The sequence below is a fragment of the Charadrius vociferus genome, unplaced genomic scaffold (assembly GCF_000708025.1).
Source record: "Charadrius vociferus isolate BGI_N301 unplaced genomic scaffold, ASM70802v2 scaffold349, whole genome shotgun sequence".
Lineage (NCBI taxonomy): Eukaryota > Metazoa > Chordata > Aves > Charadriiformes > Charadriidae > Charadrius > Charadrius vociferus.
The window spans coordinates 201,476-213,412 of NW_009650068.1; the positions used below are offsets into that span (position 1 = coordinate 201,476).

Consider the following 11,937-nt stretch of genomic DNA (forward strand, 5'->3'; position numbering starts at 1 on the left):
ATTATTCAAGACGACAAATATACCTGTCTTGCTTTTAATACATATTTGGTATTGTAAAATCTGTGTCATTTAACTGTTGGTCAGGTTGAGTTAGTATTTTTTTAAGAACACTCCGTTTTGCTCCAAGTTGCTCATAACTTCATAATGCTTTCTGTTTCTATTTGAGTATTTAACATAAGAAATCTTGAGACAGCGTAACAAAAAAAAAAAACAAACATGTGAAAACAGGTTCCACATATATTCAGTATATTTTTCTCTCTCATACTATTTTAAAAAAGACTTTGACAGAAATACCTGAAAACACATGTGAGGTCGTTGAACAAAATACCAGCAACAGTGGACCACATGCACGTAGAAATTCCTGAAAGCAAATATTTCTATATCTTTTTCTAACAAAGCTAAGAATTTGGGACTGATCATATTTCCAAGTGTGAATTATTCTAGCTGAGAAAACTAATACTATGTCCTTTCTGCAATCTTCAGGGAAAAAATCAAGACATATGTAGTAGTGTGTTAAATAAGTGTCCAGGGAAAATATAACTGACAACTTTTTTGCGTGCTTATAAACTTCAGGCCTGGCTTATGAACTTTGATATGGATATTTGCCACGCCTGTTTTGGCAAAGTTTTTGTGGTGAGCTTATTTGGAGGGAGAGTGCTTGCGATTTGATGCATAGAACTGGGATCTGAGCTGTCTTTGTCCAGGTCATACCCCAGTCTAATGCAACGCAGGTGAAGAGTCGCTTTTGCCATAGTTATCTATAAAATAATACAAAGGTGGGGCCTCGATAAGTTAACAGAGACATGAGCATGCTGCAGAGTGTGTGCATCTGTGAACGTTTCTTACTGATCCTGAGACCCCTGAATGTGCCTTGTAACCATTTACTTCATTCCCCTCTTACTGAACACTTTAATGAACTTTTTAATGGATCTTTCTGTGCGTACATCTAGAGACTGATGCCTGCCAGATCAAAGGAGTTAATGATACTTCCATTTCACTTCTAATTAACTTAGCTTAAATGGAATTATGAGGTGGCAGTCTTAAATATAGAAAATGTGGTCTGCAGTCAACATAGTATTTTACACATTTACTTCAAAATTGAATGTCTTGGGCATACTCACTAGGAGGAATAAAAGGAAATATGTTTCTTTCTTTTAGTCAAAATGATGTTAATGTTTTTGTATTGCAGTTTGTTCATGAAAAAGAAATTGTAGCAGAAGATGACCAAGTGTTTCTTATGAAGCAGCAGGTAATTTTCTGTCTGTAAAACAAGCAGGCAGTGTTTCATTTAACAACATCGTCAATAGGAATTTGGGTTTGTATTTTTAGTCACTGTAATATCTAACACTACATGGGTTTGTTTTTTTGCAGTCACAGTTGGCGAAACAACCACCTACTGCTGCAGGAAGGCCAGTGGTTAGTAATAAAAATTTTAAATATCATCACATGAAAATTATTCACTTTCATATATTTACAGGGTTGCTTGGTTTATTGCACTGTCAAATATTCTTTGATCTAATTTTTTTTAAACTGCTTAGTATTTTAAGTCTACATCATATACTGCTCTAAAATTATGACTCTTCTTCACAGCTAGTCATGACAACTTTTATTGACAGCAAGGGTTAAATATCATGGCTTTACATTTTATAAGTTAGAATACATCTAAGCAGTTAGTTGACTCCCCTTTCTGTCCCAAGAGTGTGCCAGAGAGCAAACTATGTTGGCTGAATTGCCTTAGTGAGTTTTATATCCTAAATTTGGCACGCTCTCTCTAGGAATATTAAGACTGGCATAAAATTAAGGTCAAATGAAAACTATGACATCATCTACATTTAAAATATAAATAAAATAACTAAAAAATAACAAGTTTAACGGGGAGCATGTAATCTTATAAAGGTAGCTTTACCTCTATAAATGAACTGCAAACATGACTTGTTATCCTTGAAGTGATGAATAATGGTTTTTCTCCCGGGCTGCATTTAGTCATTTCCACAGTATTGGTGGTGTGTGTTGTCTTTCCAAGAAATTTGGTGTAGTTCATCTATGATCTAATCAGTGCAGTTTTTGTTACAGTCAGAGGCACTACAGAGTAATAGACTTTTCTCAAGTTTCTCATTGGCATAAAATGAAAAGCTTCACTAGTGCTTTAGTTGCACTGAAGTTGATATTTTTAAGAATGTTATACAAGTGTGAAAAAAAAACCCATACTCAATCAGCAAAATCTAATTCTGTGTCATTTCAGTTGGGATACTACATTATTTAAAAAAAAAAAACAAACCAACAAAAAAAACCCCAGAACTAGGAGCTGTAAGAAATAACGAGGTGCTTCATTTCATGTGCTCTTACTCTTACACAATTTAATTCTGTAGAAGACTGACCAGTCCAGCTTTGGAATTTTTTTTTTTTTTTTGCTTGTTTGTTTGCATAGGATGCCTCTCCAAGAGTTCCTGGTGGATCCCCTAGGACACCAAATAGATCTGTAACATCAAATGTTGCCAGTGTTACACCTATCCCTACTGGGTCAAAAAAAATTGATCCCAATATGAAAGGTACCTTTTCTTATGAGGGCACAAATGCAGTTGGGGAAGTAAAATTGCTGCTTTGCCTGCTTTGTTTAATATGCTTATTTAGATTGATTAACACACTAAATCAGTATTTACTTAGAAAATCTGTTTTGTTTTCACTTTGTGTTGTGGGTTTTTTTCCCTTCCCTCTCCTTGTAGCTGGAGCTACTAGTGAAGGAGTCCTGGCTAACTTCTTCAATAGTCTCCTGAGCAAGAAAACTGGTTCCCCTGGTGGCCCTGGTGGCGTGGGTGGCAGTCCAGGAGGAGGTGGCACTGGAGGTGCTGGCAGCAACTTGCCACCATCAGCAAAAAAGTCAGGTATGATAAAAGATCAACTCAATCTAAATTGAGAGTGGTGGATCATTCCTATTAGTATAGTTTATCAAAAGTATGAACACTACTGTATTTAACTGAATGGTTTTTTGGATATGGTTTTTGCTTTTGTTCTCACAGCAGTTTAGTATTGCCTTTTTATGGCTCTGAGGATCAAAGAAAAACTTCCATGTAGTTGTTTAAGCGTGAATTGTGTCCACATGAGTTCTTCATCTTTTTCCTTTGTTCCCCACCATCCCAATAAAATGGCTTATGCTATAAGCCACTTTTAATATTATTCAGATATATCAGGACTTCATTTCAAGTTGATTTTTTTTTTAAACAACACTATCAGTGTTAAAATAATTTTAAATTTTCTTTTGGTCGCAGACTAGCACTGGTGTGATGAAGGCTTTGTTTGAATTTGGTGACAGCCAGTAAAAATACTATTTTCTGTTGATAGCCCTTTTTATATGATGTGATTAATAATTAATCTAAAAATGTCTAATAGTGGCTGCTCTAAAGCTAGATGCAAGACTACTCTGGTGCTTCTTGCTATTCCAGATTAAAATGTTTCTGTATTACTTAAGAATATACCTATACAGACATCTTCCCTTCCCGCTTCCCCAGAGGTTAGTAATGCTGCACTTGGGTGAGAACGCTGGTGTTTCATTGGTACTTGACATTAGTATTTATTTTTATGTATAAGAGCAAAGAAAACACTTCCCACTAACATTTTATGTAGGCTGACCCTGAAAAATCTTTTTTACATGCATGCACTTCACTTTTTGAATTACAAAGCTCAGTTGGCTGAGCAAAGTTTACGAGTGCTTCCTGATCTGCTGCAGGCAAAGTCAGCAGCGCTAGTTTGAACAGCATATGGAAATTGTTCAAACAAGAGAGCACCCACTGAAAAATCCTCTGGGGAGTGGCCGGCAGCTGGTTTGTGTGATGCCAGGCAGTTGGAGGCAGTGCTCCAGAAAAGTGTGTCCGGGGCCGTGGCAAAAACTTCAAGAACAGAATTAAATTATTAAGGAGCAAAAGTGTTCTCAGAAATTTCCTGATATGCAACAAATGAAGGTTTATGAACAAATGAAGGGTGTAGCCAGTTTAACATCGCAGAGGACTAGATTTTCAAGGAATTACCATACATACAAATAGGTTTGGCTTAGATGTGGCCTCTTCACCTTCCTCAGTATTTGCTGACTAGTGTTTATTGTTATCTAGGACACAAATCTGAAAATTGGCTGTTAAGACAGTAGTTTGGGATTTGAGAATTACTTTTCCCCTCAGCAGCTATGGGAAATTCCTCCACTTATTAGTTGGAATATTAGCTGCTTTGATTCTGATGCAGTATTAGCTTTCGTTAAAAGCTCTGAAGAGCAGCATAGTACATCTGGCAAAAATTAGCTTTGTGGATAGTTTCTGTTAATTTGCATCTTCAGAAAGTATGCTGGGACACTGCTAAAATTACGTGTGTGTCAGAATTTTCCCTCACAGCCTGAGATACTATGCACACTTGTCATGGCGTTAGACTCTGCACGGCCTTTTTCCCATACCGTCTTCTCCATTCTTGTGATAGAACGTGGCAGGATAGAAACCTAAACTGGGGAGTAAGAGTTAAGAGTAAAATGGGGGGGAAATGGTGCGTTTTAAGCTTCGATCAGGTCTAAGTGTGACTGCACAAATGTTTGTGCCATTCCAAGTTAGGGAGAAGGTAAGCAGGTGAGGAGAGAAAGGGATTTGCCATCTGCAGGTCTGTGTGTACCCACGAGCAGTGGTGTCAAGTTTATGCTGACCCAGGTATGTAAAACTGACTACACTGGTGTGTGGTGAAACCCCTGATTCACATTCAGAATTATTTAAGATACATATGGTGGAGAAAATTGTGTGGAAGTATTCATAACTGCTAGCCTTAATAGACTCTTCTGTATTTTATGCTTTATATTAACTCTACATGTACTGGCAATTAATATATAATTATCGAAGTTTCTTGGAGAGATCAGAAATATAGAAGGATGCGATTTTTCTCTCTACTGTTTCCTTTCTGTTTCTTTTGGGTTTTGGCCTTATGCCTTTACTCTGCATCCAAAGTGTGCAGTAACAATTTTTAGGATTTGTCTGATTTGAGAATTAAAGTTATAGTATAGGCTTTCCCAAAACTGTTTCGTAAACGTGACTGAATGATATGCACTTGTTTTATAGGTCAGAAGCCAGTTTTAACAGATGTTCAGGCAGAATTGGACAGAATTTCACGAAAACCTGAAATGGTCTCTCCTACAACACCTACATCTCCCACAGAAGGTGAAGCATCTTGAAGACACCAAATAAAACCAATTGTTCAGTTTTCTGGGATAATTCAAACTTGCCTCTGCCTCTTCCTTCAGTGACTGGAACTAAAGAACTGAAATATCTTTCAGAACACAAACAGTTGATGTCTGTCTTTCTTTCATATGTGTTGCCCAACTTTACAAAAGGGAGCTGTACAGATGGAAAACGGTTATCACATCATGTAGGTGTACCGTTCACAGTGCAAGAATAGTAAAATTTTTTTTCTGGGTTTTGTTGAAAAGTCAGTGTAATTCTGTAAAATTGCAAGTATGTCCACTTAAGTGATAGGGGTTGCTTAGAGCAGAAAAACTGATACACACCACAGGCACTTAATTTATATTGATTTCCCAACCTCTTAGGCAAGCTTAATACTATCTTAAATAGATTAACCTCTACAGGAGAGAACAACTACTAGTTTTTGGAAGAGAAAATTAATTGCATAAAGCTGTAACAACAACAACAAACTCCAATTATAATTGAACACTTCATTTGGAAGAGTATGGTTAAAAAAAATCTGTTTGATCTCCACTGAGATTTACACTGCATTCAAAAACCCATGCAAAAATTCATTCTGGGTATAAGACTAAATTAGCGGCCAGTTTTTTTGTTTTTCTCTTTGATTAATTTCAGACACTGAGTAAACGATGTATAAAGAAAAAGCAGAGGTTAAATGTACAGATTATCAGTATCCAGATTCGTCTATATATATATGGCTCAGCCTTAATGTCCCCACTATGTTTCCCACATTAGTTATGGTTTAAAATTGGTCATCAAAACTGTAATCAGTTAATAAAGTATTCTCTGCATTCAAATTTAAATTAATTTGCATTGAAGCCATGGTGTCCTTGTTTGTTTACAGTTAAATCTAAGGATGTGGTGTAAAACGTCTTTAAACATGCTTTTATATTTTACCTCTCAGTGAATAATAGCGCTGGTAGATACTTAAGCTTCCTTAAAATATTGTTTCTGGAAGAAAGTGGATAAGTCTGCAGTGCTTGTTCCTAGGAGTAAAACTAGCTTATCTGACTTGGGTGGTTTCTGCTGTAATGTGTTTGAAAAGCACACCATTTACGCTAAGGATCCTGCTGATGACTCCAGTATATTGTCTAAGAAGTAACTGACCCAGGTTAGGACTTTACTTAAGCTTTCAGTACACAAATGTTGAGCATCACTTTACTGTTTGGTGTGAAGTTTGTGGTTGCTTTCTACTGATAGCCACAGACTAGGAAGCATATAAAGTATATCCTGATCAAATGATTACCAAGAGACTTCTTTAACGAGTTCAGGTTTTCTAGTTTTTTAAATCAATGATGTCTCACATTAATTTCTCTGATTACTTAGAAAGCTTCTGAAATGCTGAAGATGAGGGGGTAAATCCTCTTCCTTTTGAACATGGTGGTACTCTTCTCCAGTTCCTGCATTCTGTAGTGGTTCTAGTGAATTACCTCCATATTTTCAAAATAGCTACACTTACTTAAGAACAACATACATTTTGTTGTGCATTCCTAAGGTTAAGCATCCTTGTTAAAACTGACTCAGAATATGGAATTGTGGACTGACAAGTTGCAGTAGAGATTCTTAATTATGGATCAGTTGTTCAAACTGGAGTCCTTAACATTTTGCTTACAGCAGTGATTCAATAAAGGTGGTATATGGGGAAATGCATGACCTACTGATGAACAACTGTGTAGAATAAATCAACAAAAAAAAATTAAGCTTCTAATCATGGATGCATGGCATGCATCAGTATCAGAACAGTTCTCTAGATTCTGTATGTAAACTTCTTGAAACAGAATTTGAAATGTGCTTGAGAGAGTGGGTCCTCCTTGTATAATCACCAGTACACTTCCTTGTACAGCTGCAGTGGTATATGTTGGTAGGGTGAAACTTTGGATTTTAGGGCAACAACTTTAACTAGTTGGTACTGTCCAGGTTTTTGAAAGAAAACTTTAGCTCCTGCACCCCTTAATTTAGTTCATTTGAGCATCTGTCAAAGCACAACACACTTTACAAAGCTGGAAAACTAGACATGTAATACGTTAAGAGGTAGTGCACTAGGTGCCCTTTTTTATGGAGGCTGGGACAGGGGAAAACCTTACTAATGACTCATTATAATTTCACTTCTTAAAACAAAGTTGGCAAAATGTCACTTCTGCATATTTAAAGCTTCTAAATGTATTTCTTCCCTAAACCCTGATAGCTCTTTGATTTTCTTTTTCATTATTATTATTATTTACAAATTACTATTTACAAAAAAGCTGTCTTCCTACCATGCCTTTTCATTCTACAAGACTAAGGTAACCTGCTTCCTTCCTTAAAGTTCAAATGCTTTTAACACTGCTGTCACTATCTATCTACAGCCTGCTCTTTCTATTGCGGGGGGGGGGAGAAGACTTTAAGGTATCTTTACCACAAAAGGAAAACATCTGAGAATGTGTTTCTGTGTAACTTGATGGCTTTGGCTTCTTGTTCCACTCTGATGAGACCAAGACTACTGGGCTGGTTGCTTTGTCCTCTTGAGTTGCAATTCCCTTGACTACTGCTTTGATGAGAGTAGATAATTAAGGTGGGATTTACCAGAACTATCATGCAAAATGAGTCTCTGGGATGGAAGGTCCTTTCCACAAAATACAGTGCTTGTGAATTCTCCTGTTCTCATTTCTTCACCATCAGGTACCAAAACTTAAATAAGTATCAAATTAGGTAAAACAATGACACTAATTTGGCAACAATATGTCTGCATAATCCTTTATAGTGCTCTCATACCCTAAGCTGTAGATGGGTTAGGTTTGTGATGACCCCAATTTTAAAAGGAAGAACAGCATGAATAACTTTATTTTGCTTCTAATCACTCTTGTGTGCCTTTAATACTTTAGTGTCATTTGGTACAAAATTTCAGTCTGGCACACAAGATGCAGAAAGCAAAGAGGTAATACAAGAACTACAGGGGATAATTTTTGATAAAGAACAATTAATAGTTTTTAAATGCTTTGCAGTATGAATACTGCAAAAATAATACAAAATAAACCAAATACATTTCTTTAGACTTTCAGGGCTAGTTCTGTGTAGACAAAGAGCTGATTAGCTTCAAACTAAACTGGGGGGAATTTCACAAACCTCTTTTTCCTCCTTCTCTCTACTGTGTTCCTACATCAGTTCTTTGAGTATACTGGTTGTAATAAAGCTGTTCTGCAGATTTTAAGCTTGAAAATTTTGAGTAAATGGCCACTTTATTTCCAGACAGTTCATATTTTTCAGCTGAAAATGGTAGTCTCTGAAATGCACACATGACTTTTAGGTAATATGGCCTCACTACTATTCTATACTAACCTTAAATTTCTAGCGATACATTGAGATGTGAGTACCAGCCTGTTGGGTTGCAGTCTCTTCTTGGGGAGCAAACTTAATTTGCAGCAGGACAGCTGTAGCTGCAGAACCGTTGCCTGTGGAATACCTCACAGCTTTATGCTTCTCTGTGCCATGCAGACACATGCAGAACACCACTGACAAGAGCTGGCCTAACTCCGCATTTGGGAAACATGGAGAGTTGAGGGTTTTTTTCTCTTGTGCCATAAGGGATACTTGGAAATAGCTGTTAAAAATGCTAATTCTTCATCTTCAGCTGTTTAAAAATCACACATTCTAGCATGTTAGTATGGTAATAGGGGTTTGTGAAGTTCAGTTGCAATACTGAGCCCAAAAATAGAGCCTCAAGAGCTGAAGAAGCTTCAGCAGATGCAACATGGTTAAGTCGTTTCTGAGCTCTTTGTTGCAGCACTTTGGAATATGCCATTTGCTAGCTAGTCATCCCGTGTTTAGTTCATGCAATACATGGAGCTAGAGTCCTGAACAAAGGCTATTAAGATGCCTGTGTGGGAACAGCAGAACTGAGACCAGGGAGAGAGCTGTGCTTCCGACTGGCTGACTTCAGTGGAGCTCCCCAAATTGTGCAGTAGCAATAAACCTCATCACCCTTTAAATGAAACCAAGCCTGGCTCTTTCAGCAGTTTGGGCTTTTATGCTGCTTTCCCATTCCTCTACTCCCATCTCCCTCGCGCTCTGAGAAGCAAAGCACAACCACCACACAAGTGCATTTATGAACCTGGGGAAAGGAGAATATTCATTCATGAGGTCAGTGCTGCCAATTCTGAGTGTGAGGGACTCGGGCATGGGCTTTAGCGTCATACTGTAACACAGCACAAAGCTAGTGCCAAAGAGCCACTGGGGCATCACTTTACGAAAACTGTGATGCAGCCCTGGCCTGTGTCCACCTTATTCCAGTGGCTGGCATTTACTCAACTGCTTCAAGGAGCTCCAGTCTCACTTTTTTGTAAATTATTTCAACATCAGTGGCAAGGAGTGGTAACTGTCATCCAGCTATACAGTCTACGCTGTAATCTCCCCTAATGAGGTGGCTTTCTCAACTTAATTGGTATTGCTTTTTGGTCACTATGGTGGGTATCTTTGGAGAAGATGCAATGAGGGAGAAAACTAGGTCACTCATCACTAATCTGCTTCCACTGATCCCCCACTCTCTGCCTGCCTGACTGGAGACGTTACCATAGCTCAGGATCTAACTCCAGGGCTGCTTCTCCGCCACCACGTCCTGTCTTAACTCTGGTTCTGCCATTCCGGCAGAGACCGTGGCGGGGGTAAGAAAGACTTCTCTTTTTGGAGAAATCTGTCATGTGTAGCACATAAACAGAAGGAAATGAAGAGATGTACATCTGGAATGGGATTTCCATTAAATCACAACCAGCTAAGTAGTTATCTGCATTAAACAGGCTTGTTATTTATCGTAACTGTTGTTTGGATTTGCATTCCCTCTTTAAAGGATAGATACTGTACTTGAAAGACAGTGCTGATGAAAAGGGTGAAGAACACCTGCAGTTTGTGTGAATAGCAGCATTTGTATGTTTTAACATAATGCTTGGAAGTATTTTTAAGCTATCAGGTCCTACGCTGTTGTCCAGTTTTCATTCCTTCTGTCACATGATCTTACAGTTCCTGTAGCTTTGCTGTCGTTTTGCTTTTCCTGCACCTCCTTATAAATAAATAAAGTGGTCTAAATAAGTTAGGCTTTAAATGGCAAGCTAGCCTTTATAATTCATGCATAATCAATATGTATTTCCTAGAGAAGCCCTGAACAGGAAAAACAACTCTTAAAGACAGCAGTAACTAGAAAAATGTTGCCAAATATTCTATCTTTTGTAGGCTTGTCTTGTGTTTCTGTGACTCCTTGAAAAAGAGTCCTCAAGACAGCTGTCTTTAATACTAACATGTGTTCATAATCTAGCAAAGCTGAGGTAAGACATTGGTAAAGATTCAAAAGGGTGAACTACAAAATAGCCTTAGATGCTACTGAACACCTTAAAAGAACTGACAATTGCTTCTATCTCCGTTAAGTCCCATCTCCCTCAGACCACAGCATAGCCTAGTCATGCACTTTGTGGCTTTGGAGTTATTCTGCCAGTTTTGAGACATTATCAAGGAAGAAAACACAACAAAAAGGGAATTTCCTTCGGAAGAGAGAAGCCAGCCTCTGTAATGTAATCTTATTTATAATGTACTAATGCAAAAAAAAAAAAAAAAGGAGGCAATGGAGGAACTGGGAACTCACAAGTGGTAACAGTAAATGCTACTGACTACACCTACCTGCTCAGTCCTGCAGTCTGGGACTCTGCCAGCAGAGCTACTCATCCCAACCCCAGGCAGCAGCTAGGGTACGCCCATGGTCATACCTTACTTACTTTAGCAGAAACTCCCATGCCTTGGGAATTACAGGACCTGCCCTACTCATTTGCCTCTCAAGCCAATTCCTGCAGCCATTTTTTATGGCACAGACAAGCCTGTACCATCCTGCCTGGGGACCCCGCATGTTCCCCTGGCTTGCGTTGTCTTAACCAGGAGAGGTCACGTGTGCAGCCTGCTGGGACGCACTCAGCACAGAGCACAGCCCCACTGCTTTTATCTGGCCCACACTACTCCATGTGTCCAGTTAATGGTGGCCCTTGGCAGAGTTAAAAATAGCACCTGCCTCATGGGTCAGTGTAGCACACATCCTTCCACTTCACAGTGGGGTTCTGAAAGAGAAGCAGCGTCCAATAGCCTGCTCTGCTCCCTAAGCACGTATAAGGCTGAGGTTAAGAAAGCAAATCGCCATCTTTTCTATCAGTAGATTGTATTTGACTGAATTTAAGTAAGTGAAGTATATCTGAACTTGACTATGAAGAGCCAGAATAGTTCTGTGGATAATACATTAATAATATGAAAGTGAATGTAACACACCTTTGCTTACATACAATGGGCTCCATCTGCTCTTACCTAGGCACCAAAAGCTGTAGCCTCTTTTAAAAGTTCATCTGGGCAAAGGTACAGAAGTACCTTAGCAGAGACTTGGGGTCGTAATGTTTTCTCTCATTGACAACAAGCAACGTAAGCAGGGAAAGCTCTGCCTTAAAAAATCCTTCTGCTATTGTAATCTCGTGTGACAACAGGGAAGTAAATAATCTTGTAAACTCTTCTTCATAAGCACCCCCTTACGAAACCGAGAACAGCCCCAGGCCTGAGGCGACCCCAGCGCGGCCGCCCCTTGCCACAGCCCGGCGGTCCCCGGTCCCCGCCGCCCTCCCTCTCACGCCGCCGGGGGGAGCCAGGGCCATCGCTGCAGGAAGCGCCTTTGTCCCGCTGGGGCCTAAGCCGGCCACCGCCTTCCCCTTCTCCTTCCCCG

The 11,937-nt window shown here is 39.0% G+C and overlaps 1 protein-coding gene across 1 annotated transcript in view; it reads left to right on the forward strand.

Moving 5' to 3' along the window:
- DYNC1LI1 (dynein, cytoplasmic 1, light intermediate chain 1) overlaps positions 1 to 6,032 on the forward strand; it is a 28,083-nt gene extending 22,051 nt beyond the window's left edge. The window contains exons 9-13 of the mRNA XM_009891975.1: positions 1,190 to 1,249; positions 1,372 to 1,416; positions 2,429 to 2,549; positions 2,724 to 2,882; positions 5,082 to 6,032. Of these exons, the coding sequence (XP_009890277.1) occupies positions 1,190 to 1,249; positions 1,372 to 1,416; positions 2,429 to 2,549; positions 2,724 to 2,882; positions 5,082 to 5,194 (498 nt within the window). The 3' untranslated portion in view covers positions 5,195 to 6,032. The remainder of the gene's footprint in view (positions 1 to 1,189; positions 1,250 to 1,371; positions 1,417 to 2,428; positions 2,550 to 2,723; positions 2,883 to 5,081) is intronic.
- The last annotated feature ends 5,905 nt before the right edge of the window (positions 6,033 to 11,937 follow it).